Source organism: Neofelis nebulosa, chromosome 8, assembly GCF_028018385.1.
Source record: "Neofelis nebulosa isolate mNeoNeb1 chromosome 8, mNeoNeb1.pri, whole genome shotgun sequence".
Lineage (NCBI taxonomy): Eukaryota > Metazoa > Chordata > Mammalia > Carnivora > Felidae > Neofelis > Neofelis nebulosa.
Genome location: NC_080789.1, coordinates 102,012,090 through 102,036,604, shown reverse-complemented (window position 1 = coordinate 102,036,604; position 24,515 = coordinate 102,012,090). Strand labels below are relative to the sequence as shown.

General features: G+C 47.5%; 1 protein-coding gene across 1 annotated transcript in view; it reads right to left on the bottom strand.

Moving 5' to 3' along the window:
* VWF (von Willebrand factor) overlaps positions 1–24,515 on the bottom strand; it is a 136,933-nt gene that overhangs the window by 7,990 nt on the left and 104,428 nt on the right. Inside the window, exons 36-47 of the mRNA XM_058743945.1 lie at positions 23,646–23,838; positions 23,107–23,448; positions 20,300–20,499; positions 15,930–16,032; positions 15,429–15,503; positions 14,099–14,203; positions 12,627–12,832; positions 9,857–10,006; positions 5,432–5,542; positions 4,352–4,532; positions 3,598–3,638; positions 2,974–3,090 (exon numbers count right to left, since the gene is read on the bottom strand). Of these exons, the coding sequence (XP_058599928.1) occupies positions 2,974–3,090; positions 3,598–3,638; positions 4,352–4,532; positions 5,432–5,542; positions 9,857–10,006; positions 12,627–12,832; positions 14,099–14,203; positions 15,429–15,503; positions 15,930–16,032; positions 20,300–20,499; positions 23,107–23,448; positions 23,646–23,838 (1,824 nt within the window). The remainder of the gene's footprint in view (positions 1–2,973; positions 3,091–3,597; positions 3,639–4,351; positions 4,533–5,431; positions 5,543–9,856; positions 10,007–12,626; positions 12,833–14,098; positions 14,204–15,428; positions 15,504–15,929; positions 16,033–20,299; positions 20,500–23,106; positions 23,449–23,645; positions 23,839–24,515) is intronic.

The following is a 24,515-nucleotide window of genomic DNA, read 5'->3' as shown; positions in this document are numbered from 1 at the left end:
GGATTTCGTGGGAGCATAGATTTGGGTGTTTTTCTTTTCAGTGAGTGTTAGAGAAGAGACTAGGAAACACGCTCTACTCAGCAGGCCCAAGGAGAGGAAAATGGACAAAATCTTTACAGGAGAAATGAGTAGGCAGGGGACAAAGGGAGGAGGGGACTGCTAAGTGAAGGGACGGGGCGGTGGAGACAAAACCCACACACCAGAGAGGTAGAGGGCACAACTGAGCTAAGAACAGGAAAAAACAGAGGGTGTTATGGTAGGACAAAGAACAGGAAGAAAAGGAGGAGAGGGTGGAAGGTACTAGGAGAGCGGCAATGATTTTGGAGTTGGGAACAAGGGAGGGAGGTGCACGGGGAGCCTGAAAGGACCCACTTACAGGAGTAAACAAGGAAACAGACCTTCTGCATGTCCCCTGTCCTGTAAGGCATAATACAGCTGCACCAGGTAACAGGGCTTGTCCAAGCCCTGCAAGGCTTCCTGGCCATGCCAGGCAGTACTGTGTGTTCCATAGGCAGGCACATGCCATGCATGCACACACACACACACACACACACACACACACACACACAGAAGGGCAGTGCTGAATGGGCTTTCCCCAGAACATCCAATCAGAAGCAACTGCCTCCTCTGCCTGCCAGCCAAGTTCCCACCAGCCAGAGTCTAGTTGTGTAGGTCTGAGCAGCCACAAGTCCTGCCCCTGCCCACTCATGCCCCTAACATTGCCCTGCCTGTGTCCCATAGCACTTTCCATAAATTGCATTGGCTGCTCAAAGCCTTCTAGTCTTACCTCTTCTAACTCTTACTTCTATCTGCCAGTCTGGTCCCCATTCCCCTCCCTGGAAGGTCCTCTATTCTACATTCAACTCACTGCTCAAGGTCAGCTCATGGTCGTGCCCCTCCAACAGCCTTCTCAGTGTTCCATGTCAGGGTGACCTCTCTTCCTCATGCTTCCGTCAGGCCTTCACCTGTCAGGTTTCATGTCTACTATCCACTAGCACAAACCACCCTCTGCAGGTCTCCTTAAGGTATGAGCACCACCCTTCCCGGGGAGGAAATGGACTCACATCTCCAGTGACACTAACACTTGAGTCTGATGTAGGCAGTTCAAGCACACCTACCTAAACTTTATTGACCACAGCTCCCCACCCTCAGGAGACATCTCTGACCTTCATGGCAGAGGCATGTGGCAAGATCAGTTAAGGATGCTGAGGTAGAAAGGGGACAACTGAGGCAGTTTTCAGCAAAGGTTGAGAGACACGTACAAGGAGGACTAATCTAGAAGTTCTCAACAGGGAGGAAGTGGGTACACTGCCATGGGGGATATTAGGATTTGGGAGGAAAGAAGGAAGAGTACCAAAAGGGGCCATGGATTTAAGAATACTGAAACATATGTATCTAGACTGGATTGATTCCACTGCTGGATTTCTATGGATGTAGAGACTTTACTGTACCACCTTCTGGCCACTAGAGGGCGCTGTTAGGGAGTTAGTAGCTCCCCCTCTAGGAAGCACGGCTTCAAGACCACACTGGTGTGGACCTCTTGCTGCGCCGATTTGTAGGTCAGTGGACATCCAAGGTGGAAGAGATGCCACAAACTCCGTGCAGCATTATTTAATTCCCTATTCAAGCCCAGATGTGTTCCAGGGGAGCTGTTACACGTACATACATACACACACCACCCAAAACCTTAGAGAAGCAACTAGGATTTAACAACAGCAACAAAAAGCAAAAATATGTGCCTCGTTAGCTTCATCCTCATTGAGGCAGGAATGTTCTCTGAATCATTCTATCAGATATAGCTGTGTCTCAGGGCGCCTGGGTGGCTCAATTAAGCGTCTGACTTCAGCTCAGGCCGTGATCTCGCGGTTCACAAGTTCGAGCCCCGCATCAGGCACTGTGCTGACAACTCAGAGCCTGGAGCCTGCTTCAGATTCTATGTGTCCCTCTCTCTGCTCGTGCCCCTCCCCCGCTCGTGCTCTATCTCTCTCAAAAATAAGTAAAAATATTTTTAAAAAAATAGCTGTGTCTCCTATAGACTCATTCGCTCCACATAGATTTTACTAAGAGTATATTTTACTGAGAGTATAACTCTGTGCCAAGGGCCATGAAGAACGGTTCTACAGATGGAGAACACTCTGTATACGGGACCTGCTCCAGCGTCCTTCATCTCTACCCTCCTGATGTTTCCTCCTGCTCTGGCTGGCCACACTCCTCCTCGCAGGAAGGACTCCTTCCTCCCTGGCCTCACCCCAGAGCCTGCCTGCTCCCTTGCACAGTTGAGGGAGGAAGCCTTCCACTCGCACTGCCTGAAAGTGCTATTACTCTATTCTGTGCCTCTGGCTCACAAGAAGCTCATCTGACTCACTGTGTTTTTGAACAAAGCAGGAGCCCCCAGCACAGACGGCAATTTGAGGAAGAAGCATTAGGTCTAGATCCGTGAGGTGGGGCTGGGTCACAGTGAAGACAAGGAAATGCCGGTTTTCATCTGGCTAACTAGAAATGATTCCACTTCTCAGAATCCACCCTCGGAGGGATTCAGAGTGTGCATAGTCATTGTGACCTGGCAGAAACAGGGTGAAATATTTTCAGCCAATTATGCCCAATATTTTCAGCCAATTATGCCCAATAATGAAGGTACAGGATGACGTACATCTGTTTTAAGGAATACTGTATAGAATTTTTCATTTAGTGTCTGATAACTGTTGAATAATTTTTAATGTTTTCAAAGAATGGCAATGATGGCTTCTTAAAATGTTGTGTAAAAAAATAATAAAGAACTGTAAATATGGCGTCATAAGTCTTGCAAATATTGTGTTTGCTTAAATTTCCAAAACTAGACTCTTCATTATAGTTGTCAAATATTGTCCATAGTCAGAAAATAACAAAAGCTTTATATACAGACTCTAGTAAGGTCCCATTGCTTGGGTCCCACAAGTACCCAGGCCATTGCCCGGAGCCTGACAGCCCTCTTACCAGGGGGCAGGCCTCACAGGTGGTCTTCCTGCACTCCAGCTTGAATCCAGAGACGGGCCCCACCTGGATGGTGCAGTGGCAGGTCGTGCACACGTCAATCATCAGACTTTTCCCGGGCTGAAACCAGAGGCACCAGGATCAGGCTCCCCAGCACACCGACCCCCCGCCCCTGACCCTCCCATTCACCTCAGCTATCTGCCTTAGGAGAGAGGGCCCGGCTGCCTACACAAGATGAGCCATCGCCCTGATGCTCCTCCTGGGTCCAGGGACCCGCTCCATTCCTGCCTTCCACCTCAAGTATGGTGATGGTAAGTCAGAGTTTTTATGTCAGAAAGTGAGCCTGAGCAGTGAGAGAGGGAGATGGATTGAAATGTGTGTGATGCCATCAGAGCGCTTCTCTGCACACAGAAGAGATGCTCAGGAGCCCGAGTGGGGGCCGGAAGGTGAGGCCCTACAGAGTCAGCATGATGGCAGGAGCCTGGCAGCCAGATGCCCTGGAAGCCCTGGAAGCAATGGAAAGTGGGGGATAGGACTCCCTGCTTCCTTTTATTTCCACTTCAAATGACTGAGCTGCCCATCCTTCCCATGGCACCCATACAACTTGCCCTGGAGAAGAAGGCTCACCCCAATGATGGTGCCATTGAGCATGCAGGCCTCCAGTGGCTCTGGGGGAGAGAGAAAGGTGCATAGTTGATCCCCTCAGGGTCTTCTCCTCCCCATCTGCGCCCCTCTCCTCCATCTGCAGTCCCTCTCACCACCCCACCCCAGGTGCTGTGGGTCCCACAGTGGCCTCACTCCTCTCAGGCCTGCAGAGGAAGGGCAGGCTGCCTGTGTCCTACCACGCCGCCCACAGTAAGAAGATCCTCTCCCTCCTCAGCCTCAAGGGGACAACCTTTTTAAATGGTTCACACTTTAAGTGTGAGTGGGAGGGCACCTGGGCTTCTGAAAGAATGAAACTCTACTCTGGAAACTTTAAGTCCCAAGCTCAAACCACACAAAGAATTCAGAGCAGGTGGTAGAGAGAGATGCTATTTTGTTTGTTGGTGGAGTTGGGGGTGGGAAGTTGGAACACCTTTCCCCAGCAGAGGCAATACAGCGGATGCTTGAGAAGCCTGGGGTTTGGGAGCTCTACCACTACTAACACACACGGGCAAATAAATGGAGGTGGAATGATATAAATCTACCACTGGGCACAGTGATGACCTTTAGGAAACTATAATATTTCTCTCATCGTATTTGCTTTCCCACAAAAGCATTATGAACAGATACGAGGAGTTTGATCCTGCCCATTTCCCCGAGTTGCTGAAAAGACAAAGAATTCAGGAGTCCTTAATGGAAAGAGAGGCTTGGAGGTGGGGCCCCTGGACGCACGCCTTACCGCAGTGACAGGTGGGGCAACACTCTGACGCCTTACAACTCAGCTGGAAGCCCACAGGGCAGGTAGGGATGTCCAGCTGGGGGCAGGAGACATTTCTCTGTTGCACAAAGACCTCTTCCTTCACTCGGACACACTCATTGATGAGGCAGGGGTTGTCAGGGGAGGCCCAGTGAGAGCCAACCTGTGGTTAGAACATTAGACTTGAGCAAGGTTGGGCTGAGGGCCCAGTGGGGTGTGCTGTTCTCTCAGGGAGCGGATCTGGGCTCTGGGGGTGAGCCCCAGCTTAATATGTAAATCCCACCCACAGGGTAAGGCCCACAGAGGGAGTGAATGGGGCTCATCCCACGTCTTTCAATAAGTCTAGGTCAAAGTCATCCTAAGATCCTAGCTCAGAGCCATGTGTTCTACAGACACAGTCTTCAGCACTGAGTGAGCCCCTTAGGGAAGCCTGGGGACACTCTCCTCCACCCTCAGCCCTGGATGTGAGCTGAGCTCAGAGGCTCTAGGGCACTCTGACCAAGAAGCAGCAGCATGGGTTGACTCAGAGGGGATGTGGAAGGGAAACTCCACTCATTTCCTAGCCAGGAGCTACTTCCCACTTACTCCTACAGGGAGAAAGCAAGAGACTAGGGATGCTAGCATCTGGCCCCTACAGCCCAGCAATCTGTCCCTGGGGCTTCCAGGCCTGTGGATGAGTGGCCTGACTCATGGCAGAACAGTACTTATAGCCTGTGAAGCTTTGGAGGGCCCACAACACATGCAAGATGGTGAGGCCATCCCATACCAACCACTTGGGGGAAGCTGACCTCAGATCCCCAGGTAAACAGGAGGACACGAATCCCCAAGAAGTTCACAGAACTCCTAGGGAAGGAACTGGGCCTCTCCCCAAATCCACCAAATGGGAAGTCTAAGGCAATCTCAACTATTCCTAAGGGGAAAGTAATCCCAGCCGACATCTGGATAATACCACAGCCAGATGCAACTCCCTATGGGGAAACCAAAAGGCGGAGAATTCAGCACTGGACCACAGAATGGACAACCAAGCTGGTAAGGCACTACCAGCCTGGGCCCCAGACCTACATTCCTCCAGTGAGACTGGAAGTCCCCCCGCAGTGAACCAGTCACCACTTCACAGGCAGTTGGCAAACACCTTCCACAGCACTCGTCTTCATGGAGGACATAAGTGAAGCCCTGGAAAAATACAAAGAACAGCGAGTAAGGACAGCCCAGCAGCAAAAACACAGGTGCTCTTATCTACTCTGTATGTGCACTGAGCCCTGGGGATTTACAGACCAGTTGGAGTGAACATATTCATCTCTGTCATCCACAGCCTCAGGATCATGCTAAGAAGTGGGTAAGAGGCACCAACCACTGAGTCACTAAGCTAGGTCTTATACCAGCTGAAGATACATAACCATGCCCTCTGAAAGCTTCCAATTTCAAACCAAGATGCAGTCCACAGGAGTATTAAAGACAGTCCAAAATCCACTCAGCAGCAGCCACCTGGCCTGATCTTTATCATGGCCAACTCCAGGGCCCCTCATTTACTGGAGGGAATGGTCAGGATGCCTGGGATCTAGTCTCCGCTGTAACAGAGATAATTACCTATACAAGACGAGCACATTGATCCCAAGAACTCTCACCAACATACAGAGTTGGGTTTCCCCTAGCCATTGCTTGATATTACCTAGCAGCTTATGGGGCCCAGTAAGATAAGAAAGTGCACAGATTGACCTTTCCCAGAAAGGAGAGACCAGTGTCTCTCCAGGGAGACCAGTGTCCTGCAGTCTGCCAGCACATCTTAATGGCCAAAGCATTAGGAACTTGGACTGAAATCTTCTGAAACTCCAAAGCCATATACAAAGAACAGGCAAATCACCGATACGTGTGTTTGTCCCGGGAGCCAAGGAAAGAGAACCCAGGACCACGCTTCATTTTGGAGCTCTGTCCTGGAAAGACAAGGAATGACAGCAGCTGTCCAGGGTGGGTGTGGATGCCCAGCCTGCTCTGCTCCACAGGCACACTCATGATGAGCAGGGCCAAGTCAGAAAATGCACACAACGCCGGTGCCTCTCTCTGGGGGAACTCGGGCACTCCAGAGACTTGGCTCAACTTTACACCATCTGCACAGGACCTACTTACATCCCCACCTGCGTCATAGCAGTGCCCACGGAGCTGTCCCCAGTCCTTTATCAGCTGGGATTCTAGACGTTCACGGGGCATCTATGACGTACTAGATACTCTGGAGGAGCCAACAAATTAGGGCGATACAATCTAGACACCGTCCACTACAAGCAGAATACACAAAGTGCTGTGAAAGAAACAAAGCCTCAAGGGAGCACAGAAGACAGTCATTAATCCCTTTAGGGACTCGAGTCACTCTTGTGTGCCTCCCTCAGAGTGCTGAGTCATGTGGATTTGCATAATCTTCCTGTTTGCTGCTGCCCTCCTCACCTGCAAACGTGGTCATCAGTATGTTAGCTGACTCCCAGACCAGAGGCCTTGTTCTCAAAACCCCACCCACTTCTCGCACCATGCCACCAAATCTCCTGGCTGCCATCTTTCTAAGATTCCCACCACACCTCCAACATCCCCATTTCTTGCTGAGCAACTGGGGTTCAGCCTATATATGTCATCTCTCCTTCTTTTCCCATACTCCTCCGAATCCTATGGCTTATATCTGCTCAAAAAGTACATCTCACACCCTTCTTCTTACTCTTCTCCAGCCTGTTTGCACTGGTTCCCCAACTAAGAATGAAACTAATTTGGGGCACCTGGGTGGCTTAGTCAGTTAAGCATCCTACTTCGGCTCCGGTCATGATCTCATAGTTGGTGGGTTTGGGCCCCATGTTGGGCTCTGTGCCGACAGCCTGGAGCCTGCTTTGAATTCTGTGTCTCCCCTCTCTCTCTCTCTCTCTCTCTCTCTCTCTCTCTCTGCCCCTCCCCCACTCATGCTCATCTCTCTCACTCAAAAATAAACATTTTTTTAAAGTATAAAAAAAGAATGGAACTAATTTTTTGAGGAACCTCCATACTGTTTTCCAAGTGGCTGCACCAGTTAGCATTCCCACCATCAGTGCAAAAGTTCCCCTTTATCTGCATCCTCGCCAACATCTGTTGTTTCCTGAGTCGTTAATGTTAGCCATTCTGACAGGTGTCAGGCAGTATCTCTTTGTGGTTTTGATTTGTATCTCCCTGATGATGAGTGATGTCGAGTATCTTTTCATGTGTATCTGGATGTCTTCTTTGGAAAAATGTCTATTCACGTCTTCTGCCCATTTCTTCACTGGTTATTTGTTTTCTGGGTAATGGGCACTAAGAAGGGCACTTTTGGGGATAAGCACTGGGTATCATATGTAAGAGATGAATCACTGGGTTCTACTCCTGACACCAAGACTACACTGTATGTTAACTGACTTGAATTTAAATTAAAAAAAAAAAAAAAAAAAAAAAAGAATGGAATTAAGTGCATCTACTATCCACCCAGTCTGAAGACACATATGTCCCTGAAAGTAAATTCCCAATTTATTTAGCATCCCAATCCTTTCTTTTTAAGTTTTTATTTATTTATTTTGAGAGAGGGAGCGCACGCGCGCGCGAGCGCACGAGCCTGACATTGGGCTCCAACTCACAAACCCTGAGATTATGACCAGAGCCAAAATCAAGAGCTGGATGTTTAACTGACTGAGCCACCCAGGCACCCCTAACAGCCCAACCCTTGAAGCACAATTGCCATAGCTAAAATGGGAGGTGGGAGGCCTGGAGCTCCGGTGCTTTGTCTCTTTGCTGGATCTAACTGGCTCTTGCATCGCTGGTGTTGCCAAGATACTAGCCTAACAGCGACGCAGGCCAGGAGTCAGGACACTCTACTGGCTTCAAAGGGCTGTAAACTACCTGCAACTTCATTCCTTGTACTAGCCCCCTGCTTCCTATCTGGCAAGTGGTAAGAACAACCCTACCTCTTCTTCCTTCTGGAGGAGAATCATGAGGATAAATAAAATACAATGCATTGTATTTAGTCCCTCAGAACACAGCTCCTAAAGCCACAATTTAGTCTGATTCTGGAGGTGCTCCCAGTTTCATTGTCCCATAATGTGTCTACACAGATTGCTGATTTTTCAGACCACATTTATAATTTGCAGTACAGAAAACATGATCACTGCTGTCCCAATTCAGTTTTTAATTCTTCTTGCAGTAGCCAGCCCCTAAGGCTCCTGTGTGTTGTGGGGCACTCTATTCTTGCCAGTTAAGACTGGTCAGACCCTAGAAAAAAGGGAGCAATGGTTGTGCAGGGAGAATTGTGGGTAAACTTCTGGTTTAGGGCCATTATCATCATCATCATCATCATCATCCCTTTAATGTTATCTGGAGATGATGATGACAAAAAAGCAGACAAGTGCATATATCCTGTGCTTGTCTTCACAACAGCAATGAGGCTAATGCTCTTGATGCTGGTTTGGAAGTGCGTGGTTTGATGATGGAAGGGAGGACCCAAGTGCGAATCCCAAAGTCTCCTCAGTCTGTCTGCCTCTACCTGCCTTGCTGGTACTGAGGAGGAGCGGAGTTGTGAGGCACCCTTGGGAGAGGATGATGCGGTGGTATCCAGGTGTGTCCACTGGGAACGCTAAGTTTTGGAAACCCATCAGTCTCCATCTCCTCCCACAGGCCATGAAAGGGGATGGAAACAACTTGCAAGAGAGTGCTGCTGGGGCGCCTGGGTGGCTCAGTCAGTTGAGCGTCCGACTTTGGCTCAGGTCATGATCTTGTGGTTCATGAGTTCAGGCCCTGCATCGGGCTCTACGCGGATAATCTCAGAGCCTGGAGCCTGCTTCGGATTCTGTGTCTCCCTCTCTCTCTCTCTGCCCTCCCTTGCTCGTGCTCTGTCTCTCTTGCTCTTGAAAATAAAATAAAAAAATTTTTTAAAGTAAAGTAAGAGAGTGCTGCTTAGAGGTCATTTTAATAAAACCAGCACCCAATATGTTTTGTGTATCAGCAGGGGGTTTTGACTGCAAAGAACAGAAGCCACTCAAGCTAGCTAAAATGAAAGCAGGTTTATGGGAAAGGCAGGGAATCTCTCAGAAATGAAACGCAGGAGATGAAAGCAGGCACAGTGGTCATACAGTGTTTCTCTCCATTTGTCCCATGAGCCCCCGTCTCTGCTTCTCTCTGCCCATCAGTTCCAGCTCCTCATTGCCCGCAGGCTGCCTCTGGGAGGAAGTTTTGCTTTCTCATAAATTTTGATTGCACGTGTCTTTATTGAGTCTGGCTGCAGCTCAACATGGCTCTGTAGGTCCAGGGTTCATCCCTGTCTAATCTGACTTATTCAGTGTTTGTTTTCCATAGATTAACTTCTCAGAAAGAAAACTGATGGGCTCAGCTCAGCCTATGAATTGGGTCCTCTGTCCAATTAGTAAAGGGGTTTTCTTGCTCCTTTCTGGGATCCCCCCGCCCCTACCTCCCACCCTGATTGCTCCTGGCAATGCCCAGCCCCTCTGCGCCCCTTACCGACCGGCAGTTGTCCTCACAGGGCTTCTGGGAGCACTGGGCCACGCGCAGACCCATCACAGCATCTTCCATGTCGGTGCAGGTGCACACGTCACAGCCCTCCTCCCAGAACTGGCCCACAGGGTAGATGGTGCCTCGGTGGACACACACCTGCAGACACAAGGCTTCTGTGAGCAAGCTCGTTCCATTCGTTCAAACAAGAGGTTAGTAAGCACCTGCTATATATTGGAAGGTGCCGTAGGTGCTAAAAACAGCAATATATAAAGCCAACATGGTCTCTGCCCACCTGGAGGGATGTTTATCAAGTACGTTTCCTCTTCCCTTCCCTGCCCACCAGTCTTAGAGAGCCATGGCTGGCATACCCTGGGAGGGGCCCCTGATGGGTCTTTCTTGGACCACAGGCTCAGAAATAACTCACTGGCTGCCTTAATCCAGTTTTATCACTGCCTTAACTGCATTTAATTCCCTCCCATGTCGCGCAGAAAACTGTTCCCTAATCCTCAGACCCAGTAAAGTCGTTGGACTTAGCACCCATCCGCACATAGTCCTCTGTTCCCATCAGGAGTGGACTGGAGGTGAGTGGAGGCTATGAATGGGTATTCCCTTGAGGCCCGCACATAACAAGGAGGCACAGAGAATGGGAATACGTTTGAGAGACGAGGGATCCTGCTCGGAAGAACTATAGGCTACAGAAGGGATGTGGGAAATGAAATTACAAAGGTAGATTGGTATCAGAATATGTAAAGCCTGGGATGTACATGCTACACAGTACTCAGACTTTACTCTGTAGGAATGAGGCACTAAGGAATCATGACATTTAATGACAGTTTTGACATTAATCCCAAGTCTTCCCTTTGAAGCCATGAACAGGTCTCCACCCTCATTCATACCATAGCCGTACAAGTATTTATAAGCCCTTGTCCTTTAGCTACTCTGTCTTCCAGCTTGTGTATAATGAACTTACGGAATGGAACCCCTGATTCTTCTATCAAGAAGCCTGCTGGAAAATGTTACCACCCAAAAATTCACTTCCAGGAATCTATCTCAAAAGATGCAATGCCCAAAATACAAAATGACAGGTGCTCAAGGCTATTTGTTATAGCATTATTAGTAAATATGTTACTCTGCCATGGTATTTCGTATAACAAAATAGCAAACCAAAAAGGAAGTAAATGCAGGGGCACCTGGGTGGCTTGGTCGGTTAAGCGTCTGACTTCGGCTCAGGTCATGATCTCAAGGTCCATGAGTTCAAGCCCCACGTCAGGCTCTGTGCTGACCGCTCAGAGCCCAGAGCCTGTTTCAGATTCTGTGTCTCCCTCTCTCTCTGACCCTCCCCCATTCATGCTCTGTCTCTCTCTGTCTCAAAAATAAATAAATGTTAAAAAAAAAAAAAGGAAGTAAATGCAACCCCTAAAAATGGAAAACACGCTGAAATATCTGATTAACTAGATATTTCCACTAGAGCAGTGGGAAAATCACACAAGGGAAATAATTATTTCAAGTAACTTTAAAACCCAGTATTCTGACCATATATCTCTGATGGGCTATATTCCTATGATAAAGAACGTGTTAGCAATAATATTGGCATTGTTATTTTTGAGATTATTATAGGCATATTGTAACAGAAAGCAAATAAGTAATTATGTTAATTATGCTAGGAAACCACAACTTAGAAGTGGTACAAGTATAAATTGAAGAAGTTAAGTAAAACCTTAGAATAGAATTGGAATCCAAAATATCATAATGAATGCATGAGTTTCATCCTTTTTAAAAATACATTTCCACGCTCTATTCACCAAAAAGTATGGAGGCAATGACACCCTGCAAGCAGTAAGCATCCAGGGAAAGATAATTGAGGCCTCTCTTTGGCATTCATTCTGGGACTCGCCCTTAATAATCCAGCCACTGCAACTATGCCCAGGTCTCCCTGTGACAATTCTGGCTCATGATAGCTCATCTTGGTGGATCTGTCCCCATAATACTGCCATTTGCATTTAATAGCTGTACCATCCCTTGACACTTTATTGTATTCCGTTTCTGGACTGTTGTCTTCCATATGCTAGCAAGATCATAAGAGATCATAAGAGAGCCTTACATTTCTCCCATAACACCTAACAAAGCACCAGCTTTGATAGAACATAGTTGTTGCTCGGTAAATATTGGATGGATGGATGGATGGATGGATGGATGGATGGATGGATGGAAGGATAGATGGATGGATGGGTGGATGGAAGGATGGATGGGTGGATGGATGGATGGATGGAAGGAAGGAAGGAAGGAAGGAAGGAAGGAAGGAAGGAAGGAAGGAAGGAAGGAAGGATAGATGGAAGGATAGATTGATGGATGGAGGGAAGGAGGGAGGGAGTGAAGGGAGGAAAGGAGGGAGGAAGGAAGGAAAGACTGGTAGACGGATGGTCACATGAATGAATTGATAGCAATTAACAAATAAGTAAACTATACCTAGTACCTAAATAATTCATGCAATCATATTATTTCCTTAGCTAACCTATAAAATAAGCTCTTTAAAGATAGGGTCCATGTCCTATACCTTGCTTGTAACCTTAGCACCTCGTCATGCTGAGAACATTCTAGGTTCTCTATAAATATCTCCCAAACTAATTAAATGTCCGTTTAGACTGTGATGCAATGCTGGCAGTTCCCCCTCTATTAAAGTGCTCAGTTTGGGCAGGAAAGGAGGCTCAGGTAGGCAAACATTTCCTAAGGAACAAGTGTTTGGCCATCTTCCCAGCCAGAACTCAGTGGCCCCTACCTTGTCAGGGAAGCAGGTTGTCGTGGTGCAGCCACAGTCATTGGTGACAGTGGAGGCCAGGTACCCCAGTGGGCAGCTCACCGTGGAATTGACGCAGCTGCAAGCACACTCATACTCATCACAGCACTGGGTCTTCCGAAGGGTCGGCGTCCGGTGTGGGGGGCAAGAGGGCGGGGACTCCCTTCTGCACTCGTCCTTCCTGCAGGCTGAGTGATGGGCACAAGGTGAGGCTCCAGTCCCACACGGGGCAGTACACTCAGCCAGGGGTCCTAAGTATTTGAGCTATCATAGAAGATCCCGGGGAACTCCAGATTAATCAGAAACTAAATCCCAGCCCAGGGACTATAAGATGTTCAATCATACCAAAAAGCAGTTAGTCTGCAGAAAAAATAGGAACATTAATCAAAAGGAGAAATGTGAAGCTAGGAATTCTAATGGAGGAGAAGTAAAGGCTGCTTGGTCTCCACTCCATAAAGAAGTAGGGTCCTTCCAGCTTTTGATTCTCAGACAGCAGACATTGAGTCTCCAAGACCCAGACAGGCGTGGGCACACCATGCACTGGTAAGCATTCTTTTTTTTTTTAATGTTTATTTATTCATTTTTGAGAGGGGGGCAGAGAGAGAGGGAGAGAGAATCCCAAGAAGGTTCCATGCTATCAGCACAGAGCCCAACGCAGGCCTTGATCTCATGAACCATGAGATCATGACCCTAGCCAAAATAGAGAGTTGGGACGCTTAACCGACTGAGCCACCTGGGCACCCCAACATTTTTATGTGCTGGTAGCTTATGTGACCCATTCCCCACCTCTGTACCTAGAACAGTACCCTACAGTTTCGGGTCCTCCAACAATGTTGAACAAAAAAATGCTAGCAATCCTGTCAAATCCACAGTGTCATTTTATAAATCCCAATCCCATCCCTGTGTCCTCTGCGTCTTTCCAACTTCCTTCAAATAGGATGAGGTCTCCTCCCTCCCTCCAGGCATTACATCTAGGAGCTCAAGTGAGATTCTAAAACACTTTAGAAACCCACTTTATGGGTATTCTCACAGACTAAATATGGAATTCTGTTCCTTAACATGCCTTGGTTTAGTCCAACTCTGTGGATAAACATACGAGAGGGGATGAATGAATTTGTTTGGGAAGAAGATCCAGTGGTAAGGACAAACCAAGGGACGTTCCCACCCCTCAGGGGTGTCTGGGAGAATGGGAGTGAGTAAAGATTGAATCTGGAGGCCTCTCCATCTGCCCAACTGTCTTCATGCAGCCCAAGAGGGAGGTGCCTATTGCTGTGCCCACATCCGGTTCACCTGCAAGCAGCACACGGCTGGAGAGATTCAATCCTGGTGTGACCTTAACCCCTCCACTCCAAATGTACCTTAAGCCCAGACTCAATGAACTGGAGTACAGGACGCCTTCCCCTGACCAGGGGAGAGTGGCCGCACCACCCCCTCGTCATCTGCAGAGGCTTTACCACATGTGAAGTTGGGTCTGCACTCGCCGGGATTGGTCAGGGTCATCTGGAGGCCACCTTCACAGGGAGGCACCAGTGGCACATCACAGCTCGACAGGTCACACACTGAGGCCAGGAAAGAGAGATGCCCACTCAGAAGTCAGCAAGGTCACTCACTATTGTGAGTGGCACCTGACATTTCTATTCCTACAGACTTCTACTGCTTTGGGTGCAGGAGGAGGATGAGGACGAGGACGAGGACGAGGACGAGGAGGAGGAGGAGGAGGAGAAGGAGAAGGAGGAAGAGGAGAAGGAGGAGGTATAGGTGGCGATAGAGAAGGGGGGGAAGAGATAGACAGACGGACAGACAGACAGATCTAGAGTCATATTATAAGCTCATGTTGATTCCTCTTGTCACTACTGGGACTTCCAGATCTCAGCCAAGCCCTCCCAAGCCCTCTGGGCCTTGTCTGGTCTTCTGCAAGGTGGGAAGTCTACCATCCAGGGTCAGTCTCAAGATATCATGAAATAGCAAAGGCAAAGTGTCTGGCACATCATAGAAGCTTAATAACATCCATAAAATGAGGGGCTTGAACTAAATGAGGCCCCAGTTCTCTCTCCTGTTAACATTCTAAGACCTATTTTACGACACAAAGTTTTCTCAAGACACGTCTCCCTCCACGTAGGACTTCTATTTATGCCTGATAAATTTCATCAGCATAAATAAATGTCTCAGATTATTTCATTCTTTTTTAGATCCCTGGGCTGTCTCTTGTTCTGTTTGCTCTCCCTCAAAGATCTGCACCACTGCACATTTGACACGCCTGTACTTTATGTCTTCATCCGTACAATTAATAAACACATTGGACAGGACAGCAGCGGGGCACTAGAGATTTCCTGTCATGTTAACCATAATTCCATCAGCTCTGGATTCGTTTCATTACACTATTTATTCAGCCCATTACTCACCATGCAGTTTGCAAGCCTATAATGAAACCCTTTGACGAATAACTTGCTGAAATCAAGGTGCCCTGTGGGTGGCCTTCTGTGTCTAGTATCCTCAGAATGTTATTAAAAGGCAAATGGGTTACTTTGGCATGGCTTTTTCTTCAGTAAATCTCTGCACCACCCCCGCCAGTGATGACTCCATTCTTTTTTTTAATGCTTTCAAACTTCACATTTAATAATTCACTGCAGAATTTTCCCGGGAAGCTACCTTCCAGAGGTTACTTTTGCCATTTTTTGGAAAATCTAATCACCCCTCATCCGCCTCCTTTCAAGTACCCGGTGCCTGAGCGCACGTGCGCCTTTCGGCACCTGCTGGGCGGGTCCCCTGGGGCCGGGCACATACCACACTCATACTCCGGGCAGCACTGCTCTGCACTCTGGCGGAGGCGGGCCACTTCACAGGGTCCGCATGTGGGAGCTGAGGGAGAATGTCACAGAGGTCAGAGAAACCAATAATGTTGCAGCCTGCAGCCTGCAGCCTGCAAAAAGTCACAGACTCCCGTCCCCTGAAAACCAGCACAGGCCCTGCATGGGAGGCCCACCAGGAATCAGGCCGAGGGGCCTCGGAAAATTGAGTCCCCCCAGGGTGTCCTGGTGGTCCCCTCAAATGTGCCTTCCAGGAGACTCTGCATCTGAAGGCCAAGGTGGGGACAGGGGGGCAGGGTTAACCTCTGAGCATATCTACTCCAGGTACAGAAAAGGGGACCCTGAGCCCAGTGAGGTAAAGAAGTGTGGGGCAGGGTGAGGAAATGGACGTTTGTATCTGGCCCACCAGGTTTGCAGACAGGTGGCTATGGCCCAAGGGAGTCCTTCCTCCAAGAGCAGCCAGGAGTGGGGAGCTCACCTCTGGCGGTGGGGCAGGGCTGCGTTGTACAGTTGACCTTCCGCCCACTGAGGCACATGCAGATCTGGCAGGGCTGGTGGGATGGGACCCAGGTTTCCAGGAACTGAAGGAAAACACGGTTCAGGGAGGGCCCAGGACACTGGGGGCACAAGGCCTCGGAGGCCATAGAAGTCGGTCCCCCCACCTCTGGCTCAGTCACCCCTCAGAGGGCAGTGCTTGAGCCCGGCCTCCGCACAGTTGAACACACACAGGCTGAAAGGCAGTATGAGGCTCTGGGAGAGGCAGTCCCTGCCACCACACAAACTCCGGGGATGACGAACGACAGACTGCAGAAAACCCTCCAGTGCGGCCATCTCCGGCGGCTGCGCTAAAACTAAGCTGAGTGGGAAGGACCCGGGCAGAGAAAAGGAAAAGGGATTCCAGGTGGGAACAGAAGACAGAACGTCCTTGCAGTCACCAGACAACCGTAGAGGCCTTCACTGTCGGCTCCAGGGGGCTGTGTTTAACTTGGAGGATAACTGCAGCCCTGAAGCTCTGTGAGCAGGACCCTGCCTCAAAGAGAAGAGTGTCAAATATGGACAGCCCTGGTGAGAGTGAGCAGGATGGAAAAGGGAGGGACTAGCACAGGAAACCAGGGCTCTCCTAGGGGCTGGGAAGGTCCCAGGAGGCACAGGGTGCTGGCCTCAGAGGCCTGGGAATGGAAGGAGGAGGGGGACCTCTCACATCTCCCTAGGCCTCTCTCTCTGTTCTGCCTCTTTCCTGCTTTTTGCACTGATGGGGATGCAAAGAAAATGGCAAATCAAGGGATCTATGTTTACACATTTAAATGGCACAGGTGATGAAAGAAGAAAGGAGAAGATCATATTTTTTATATGTCTTGGGGTTTCTCCCCTTATTTTTTTTAATTTTTTAATAGTTTTTTTTTAAGTTTATTTATTTTTTTAGAGAGAGAGACAGAGTGCAAGCAGGAGAAGGGCAGAGAAAGAGAGAGGGAGACACAGAATCCGAAGCAGTCTCCAGGCTCCGAGCTGTCAGCACAGAGCCTGATGTGGGGCTCAAACTCACAAACCACAGAATCATCACCTGAGCCAAAGTCAGACACCTAACCAACTGAGCCACCCAGGCGCCCCTCCTCTTTTTAAATGTGAACTTTAGATATCTAAAGTCAAGAATAAATAATACAACTTTCCCATGATCCTGAGAGTGGACAACACCACAATAGATGACCAAAAATCAGGTGTTAAACCTCCTTTTCCAGAGATTTTCATTTCCCCAGGAAGCTTTAATGAGGCGTGCTGGAGGCAGGGGACAGAGTCTATGGCTCCTGAAAAAGACCTTTCTGGCTAATGCTTAACTAAAAGCACCAGCAGCCCCCACAGCTGCCCAACCTGTCCGGTTATGCAGCAAACACGGCACCAGGGGGCACTCTTGCACCAGAACAGGCCAACTCCAGCCAGTCCTGTCTCACCGACAGGGTTCCAGGGTGGGGCGTGACCATTTCCAGGAGAGAACAGGCATGTGAGCCAGCTGGTAAGAGAAAACTCAAGTCTTCAAAGCCCCAGGTCAGAGAAGGGACACAGCAAGTCACCGTGCACCATCCACCACAGCCAAGGACCTGAGAGGAGATGCAGGTAAAATGTAAGCACTGGGCTGCCACAGAACAGCGGAGACCAGGGGGGAAACGCAGGCTCCAGGAGCTCCGTCCGGGGCGATGGAGGCAGTCCTTGCTGCCTCGCACAGCCCCCAACCACAGAGGGACAGCTGGTGCTAGGCCCTGGATCCCCTCTGAGCCGGCCACAAAGGCTCACGTGTTTACACTGCGTTTTGTAAAATAAACAAGAGCTATGGAAACTGGTAAATATTTTGCCCTTCCGAAGTTACCACCAGAGATTTATACCCTGGATTATTTCCCTGAAGAAAAGTTGTCTAGGCTTTATTTTTCTGTTAAAGAAATTTCATTTCGTGGAAATGTCCTTCATGTTAGATTTTTATTCTTTCCCTGCTTTGCATGGAAAAATGGAAATTGCAAGGAGCCTGATAGGATATTTGTTTTCATCCATTTAAACTATATTTTCTGAAATAAACTGAAACTGGCTTTGTTCCCTTCATAGTTTTTGATTAACTAATTTTAATGTCCCTTGGTTCTGAAATATATTTGAGAGACTGTTTCTGTGTCTAAAATATTGCACTATTTGGAAGCATTCTTCACACAACTCAAATGCATATTCCAAGGTGTTGGGCAGAAGGTGAGGGGACCAGTGAGGAGAAATAGAGTCAGAGGGTGTGGGTGGAGACACTAAGATAAAGTTCACAAGCTTCTAGCTCTCCACACCCTACAGCATAAGGACAGTCACAGAGCCAGAACTGCTTTGCAAACTTGAGCTTCCTTCTCATCACAGAATGCCAAAGAAGAGGGTAGGGCCCATTTCTGCCTCCCTTTGAGAGTACCTTACCACTAACAGCAAATCTGGCCTGAAACTACCACCGGGTGCTGGCACCACACATAAATGGCTCATAACCTTCGAACCCAGCAGGAGGGCATCCAGGAGCTGTGCAGATCAGGGACAGCAAGGTAAGGTTTTATTTACTTGTTTTGGAGAGTAAGATGATACAGGTAGTTACTTCAGTCGGCAAGGTCAAATACAGCAATACAGGATGAGTGGTCCATCTTCACCCTCCTAACTCATCTACTTCACGATGAGAACAAATGGGGTCCACTCAGATAAAGCCCAGTGAGAAAACAGAGCAGATGAGAGCCATCCAGTAATAGCTGGATGATCGCCCACGCATACATGAAAACATAATTAGCTCGAAGTGTAGCTCGCAGTTCCAAGGGGATCAATGGCAGGGCTAGAACATTATGGGATGACCTAGTGTGGTGGATAGGAATCCCAGCATAAGCTCCTCATGCCATCTGAGCCTCAGTGTCCTCACCTATTCAATGGTACGTGTAATAATGACCCTATGGGGTTTGGGGGAGAATCAAGGGAAATGGTCCATTTCCTGTCTTACAATGTCAGGGAGAGAGTAGTGTAGTTATTGAAATTATTGTTTTCGTCATTCTCTAGATTGGTCAGCTAGCTCTACCATGAGTTCTCTGAGCTGTGATTAAATCTAGTAAGTCACCTCAGCTGGTTCACTCAGTGATAAAAGTCCTCCCTGGTAACGATGGAGATGTTAGATCTTGGGTGTAGTCCCTGATCAGAGAATACACTCTCCTTTGCTGGAAGCCAGATCTGTTCTCCCTGTACCATGCTCTGTAGTGTCACTATCAGAGATGAAGGACAGGACCACTGCACACATTCACATGTGCACAGACAGACACTACCCAGATACTACTAATGTACATTTTGTCACCTTTGAAGACATGACCACCATCTCAGGCCAAGATGGGGGAGACTCTGGTAAATATTCTTTCAAAATGGACTCGATAAATTCTAAGGGGCTAAAAGAATTAATTACTCAATTAATTACTCAATTACTCAATTCCCAAGCAAATAAGCCCAAAGAAGACCTAGCAAAAATGCGTTTTCATACATCGGAAAGAGCACACTCTTTGGAGCCAGAGTTTTAAATACTGAGTCTAATTCTCACCTCCATCATTTACAAACCGTGTCCATGGGCAAAGTAAGCTCTTTAAGCCTTGGTTTTCTCTTAAAATGTTTGTTAAGTCTTTATAAGATGATGTAAGACATCCCAGTGTGTTCTGTGGAACCCTGATCCAAGAGGATGCCATACACACACAGACACACATTCGCTCACTTGGCCACACACACAAGTTCCATGGTCAGATAAGTTTGAGAAGCAAAATCCCTCCTAACCACTGGCACTATACATTAGTGCATGAAAAGCTCTACTGAGTCCTACAATAAAGAAACCTATTTAGCTAGTGCTCTTTAAGCTCTCTTGACCACAGGTAACTGTTAATACCCTGCAAAACACACCTTGAAATAACGCTGAGATAATGAATATAGAGTGCTTAGTACAATGCAAGGTATACAATATATCTTCATAATAGCAGACATCACCATGTAAAATATTCTCTCCCCATCCCCTTCTGGGTTCCTATAGCTTTCCCCTTACGTGAATATAATGACGATAACAGTAGGAGTACTTGTAGTAATATGTTGTTAATACTCTGGGGGTTTTTCACACAGCTGCTATATGACAGACCCAGGATTTGAACCGAGATGTATCTGGCTCCAAAGCCATTATACCAAACTGCTTCCCTATCCTTCAATGATCCCCTTAATAGTTGACCCTTGCTGCCACAGTTTGGGGGGTGGTGTGGACAATCACTGGTGAACACTTCACCCTACTGACCCGAGACAGAAGCAGCCCCACAGGAGGTAAAAGGCCAGGGCTCCTACCTGGTGCCGGACTCCATCCTCACTGACACACTGGGTACAGGCCTCCTCAGGGACACAGCTACCTTCCAGCAGGACTTGATGTGGGGGGCAGAAGCAGCCTTCTGAGGGATGGTCCCCACAGGAGCTCGTATTGCCCTCACAGAGCCGGGGGCAGCCACGCTCACAGTGGTTGTACACCAGGGATGGTGGGCATGACATAGCTACAAACAGAGAATGAGGTCACACTCAGCCCACACCAGCAGGGAAACAGAGGCACAGCTGATTCAAAGAGGTTGATGATCTGACAAATGTGCTGGGGCGGAAATGACTATTTCCACCCATTTTTATTCTCTCCGTTTTCCATAGAAATAGACCTTTAAGCTAGACACACGACCACAGCATAAAGACTACATTCCCCGACCTCCCTTGCAGCTTAACGTAGTCATGTCACTAAGTCCTGATTTTTTTTTCAAGGAGAATCACTTAATTCAGTACCATTCAAACTTTTTTGACAATGAATATAGTAAGAAATACATTTTACATCATAGACCAGGAATAGATAGATAGATATCAAGTAAGTTTCACAGAATACTGCATAGAATGTGCTCTATTTTCTATCCTATTCTATTCTATTTTTTTAACTTTTTTTGTTTCAAATTTTTATTTAAATTGTAGTTAGCTAACATATAATGTAATATTGGTTTCAGGACTAGAATTTAGTGATTCATCATTTACACATAACACCCAGGGCTCATATCAACAAGCGCCCTCCTTAAGGCCCGCCCACCACCCATTTAGCCCACCCCCCCCCACCTCCCCTCCAGCAACCCTCAGTTTGTTCTCTATAGTTAAGTCTGTTATGGTTTGCTTCCCTCTTTTTCTTTTTCTTTTTTTAAATTTTTTTTCAACGTTTTTTATTTATTTTTGGGACAGAGAGAGACAGAGCATGAACGGGAGAGGGGCAGAGAGAGAGGGAGACACAGAATCGGAAACAGGCTCCAGGCTCCGAGCCATCAGCCCAGAGCCTGACGCGGGGCTCGAACTCACGAACCGCGAGATCGTGACCTGGCTGAAGTCGGACGCTTAACCGACTGCGCCACCCAGGCGCCCCGCTTCCCTCTTTTTCTTTTCCCTTCCCATGTTCTTCTATTTTGTTTCATAAATTCCACATGTAAGTGAAATCATATGGTATTTGTCTTTCTCTGACTTCTTTCACATAGCATAATACGCTCTAGCTCTATCCACATCATTGTGAATGGCAAGATTTCATTTTTTTTTGATGGCTGACAAATATTCCGTTATATATATACATACCACATCTTTTTTTCCCTTTTTTTTTTCTTCGAAGATTTTATTTAAATTCAAGTTAGTTAACATATAGTATAGTATTGGTTTCAGGAGGAATCTTTTTAAAAAGACATCTCTCCATATCCTTTGTCCTTTTTCCCTTCTTCCCTCATGCTGCCATTTGGAACCTGGATGTGATAGCTAGAGCTCCATCTTTAACCATAGGGAAAAAACACGCCCAAGTGAGAACAGAGCAAAAAACTAGAGCCCAGTTTGAGACCGAGGAAGAGCTGGAGCCACCTCCCTCTGATCAGTTGTGTGACAGAATTTTCCTTGTCTGTTACTTGAGTCAAACTTAGCCCTAACTGATGATGTTAGCCTGTATATCCTTGGGAAGTCTTGTGGGTCTTTCTTTTAAATATAGGTGTGTTTATTCCTTTAAAAAATCCTCTTAAATTAAATAAGGAATCCACAGCTGTGAAGAGTTGCCTGGAGAAAAGCTACAAGATGATTCACTTGTCCGACTCTGGCCCTGCTCAACCCCTTCCTAATGTTCTCATGGTGCCAAGGCAGGGGACAGGACTGTCTAAGGATTTAGAGCACCAAGCATTTTCCTGTGAATGCACAATAAGTATCCAGGGGTAGACAAAGAAATTAGTATGTAGAAAAGGACTGTGGCTAACTCAGAAACTATCATTTGCTCCTTGATCTACAGGCAGGTTGAAAGGAGACACTACCATCTAATGGACTCAGAGCACCAGGGCTGGAAGGAACCCAGGGGTTGTCTAGGCCCATGATCCTATTCTGAGATGCAGAAAGCAAGGTCCAGATAGAGAACAGCTGGTCACCTGCTGAGCTGGGACTAGGGTGCCCAAGTCCTCCAGCCACAGGTGAGATCTGTAACGGCTCTAGGATAATAAACTCCGAGACTCTGAGATGTTTGCATATATTGATTTCCCTCCAGAAAAAGTCAGGGATCATATTCAGTAACTGAGGATGCTGAAGTTCAGTGTTCTTGTCACTCCAGCACCCCCTGAGGCATCTGATTCATCATGGTACCCCCCACATGTTAAATGATAAATGCCAAGTCCAAGTAGGGGAACTGAACTTGGGGAGGTATCTACACTAGCAATCCCATGGTATCTGTTATTAAGACATGTCTTAATATTCAGTGGCAAAATCCACTCACACTTCAAAACCCTGCTCAAGCATGGCTTACTCTGAGCGTTTGCTAAAACTGGTGGAATTTCAAACTCAATATGGCTGGTCATTCTGTACTTTGCTGATGCCTATAGGTGTCTGATACATTAAAGTCACATCTGTCTGAACTGTAGAAATGCTTTCATTTGCACAGAAATCCTGCACTCAAATGACTTAAACATCTACCATCTTATTTGATCCTAAATGGGATCCTCCGTAATAGGAAAAGCAGGGATTTTTATCTTTATCACCCAGAAAAAGAATCTGAGGCTCTAAGAGGTTGAGCAAGCCCATGATTAGTTGGTCTTCACGACTTCAGGAGGACGCACGTGGAGACTCACCACAGAAATTACTCCTCCTCCAGTCAACACAGACTCCTTTGGTCCGACAGAGGTGGGCGTACAGGGCAATCGCCTCACACACTTGTTCCTGGTGGCAACTGTCCTGCTGGCACATGGCGTAAAAGGTGGCTGGTGCCAGGAGCTGGTGGCATTCGGCAAACAGGGCTGAGAGGAGGAGCTGGCAGTGGGAACTGCTGGAGACAGGACACTGTTCCTCGGGAACAGGCTGGCACGTCTTCCCTGGCTGCTGTACCGTCCATTCCTGGATGAGCACCTTCCAGTCTGTGGTGACCGTGCCATCCCTCAGCATGAAGTCATTGGCCCCGTTCTCGTCGCAGATCCCTATACAAATGAGGAAAGACAAGATTGTTAGCCCTGGGTGCCCACCTACTGATGCTAGAGACCTGGCCGTTCTCCATCCTGACCAGCGTCTGAAACTTATAACCAACCGGACCCAGAAGCACAAGCAGCCAAAAGTCCCGAGACTAGAGCGAAGGTTTATAAATGCAAAGTGGGGACAGTCAGGAGAATGTTCTCACCACAGAGACCATACATCTTCGAAGCAAAGGTCTTGGGGCTGAGCTGCAGCTGGAACTCATTGTTTGGTGGAGTGAATGTGAAGATGTGGCCAAGATGGTTGAATCTCATCTCATACATGATGGTGCCATAGACATTGACTTCTATGTCCCCACCCACATATGGGACAGAGACCAGTCTTCCATTCACTGTCAGCTGCCCAAAGAAGAAAATGACTCATCAGTGGTCATCACAATAAAGAATCTTAGAATTTCATCTTCGTTTCTTCTTGAGGTTACTGATAGTCCCTATGCTTCTGCCACATTCAACTCCAGTGTCATCCACAAACTCTGATATCTGACAGCAGCTCTTCTAAGATGAAGGGGCTTTGCAGAGCTTGATGGGAGAACAGAGCATTAAAATCCTATACAGATGGCCTGAAAGCCCAGGGGTTAAAGCCAGCCTTGAGTCTGTGTACATTCAACAGGGAAGGGCAACCCCTTCCAGAAACACTGAGAAAGTTGCCTTTTGTCAGTTCATCAGGGTGGTGTCTCCAGGAGCATCTCACAGGACTATGTTAAGTTCATTTATGTATGTATGTATGTATGTATGTATGTATGTATGTATGTGTATTTTTGGTCACCAGCTCTTTGGAGGCCCCATTATACATCATATCAAACATACTAAAAGTCCCAGGGTGAATATAATTTTTGCTGTTAAAGGTTTTGGAAGGCTTTTTATCCTTTTGATTTTAAAATTTTGGACTTGAGCTACTCATTTAATATAGGACTAGCTATGATTTTTCAGCAATGAATGTGCATATTCAGAAATTCTTACAAAATGAGAAGGTTACTACAAGTTACTTTCACATAATGAAATATTTGTGATTTCTT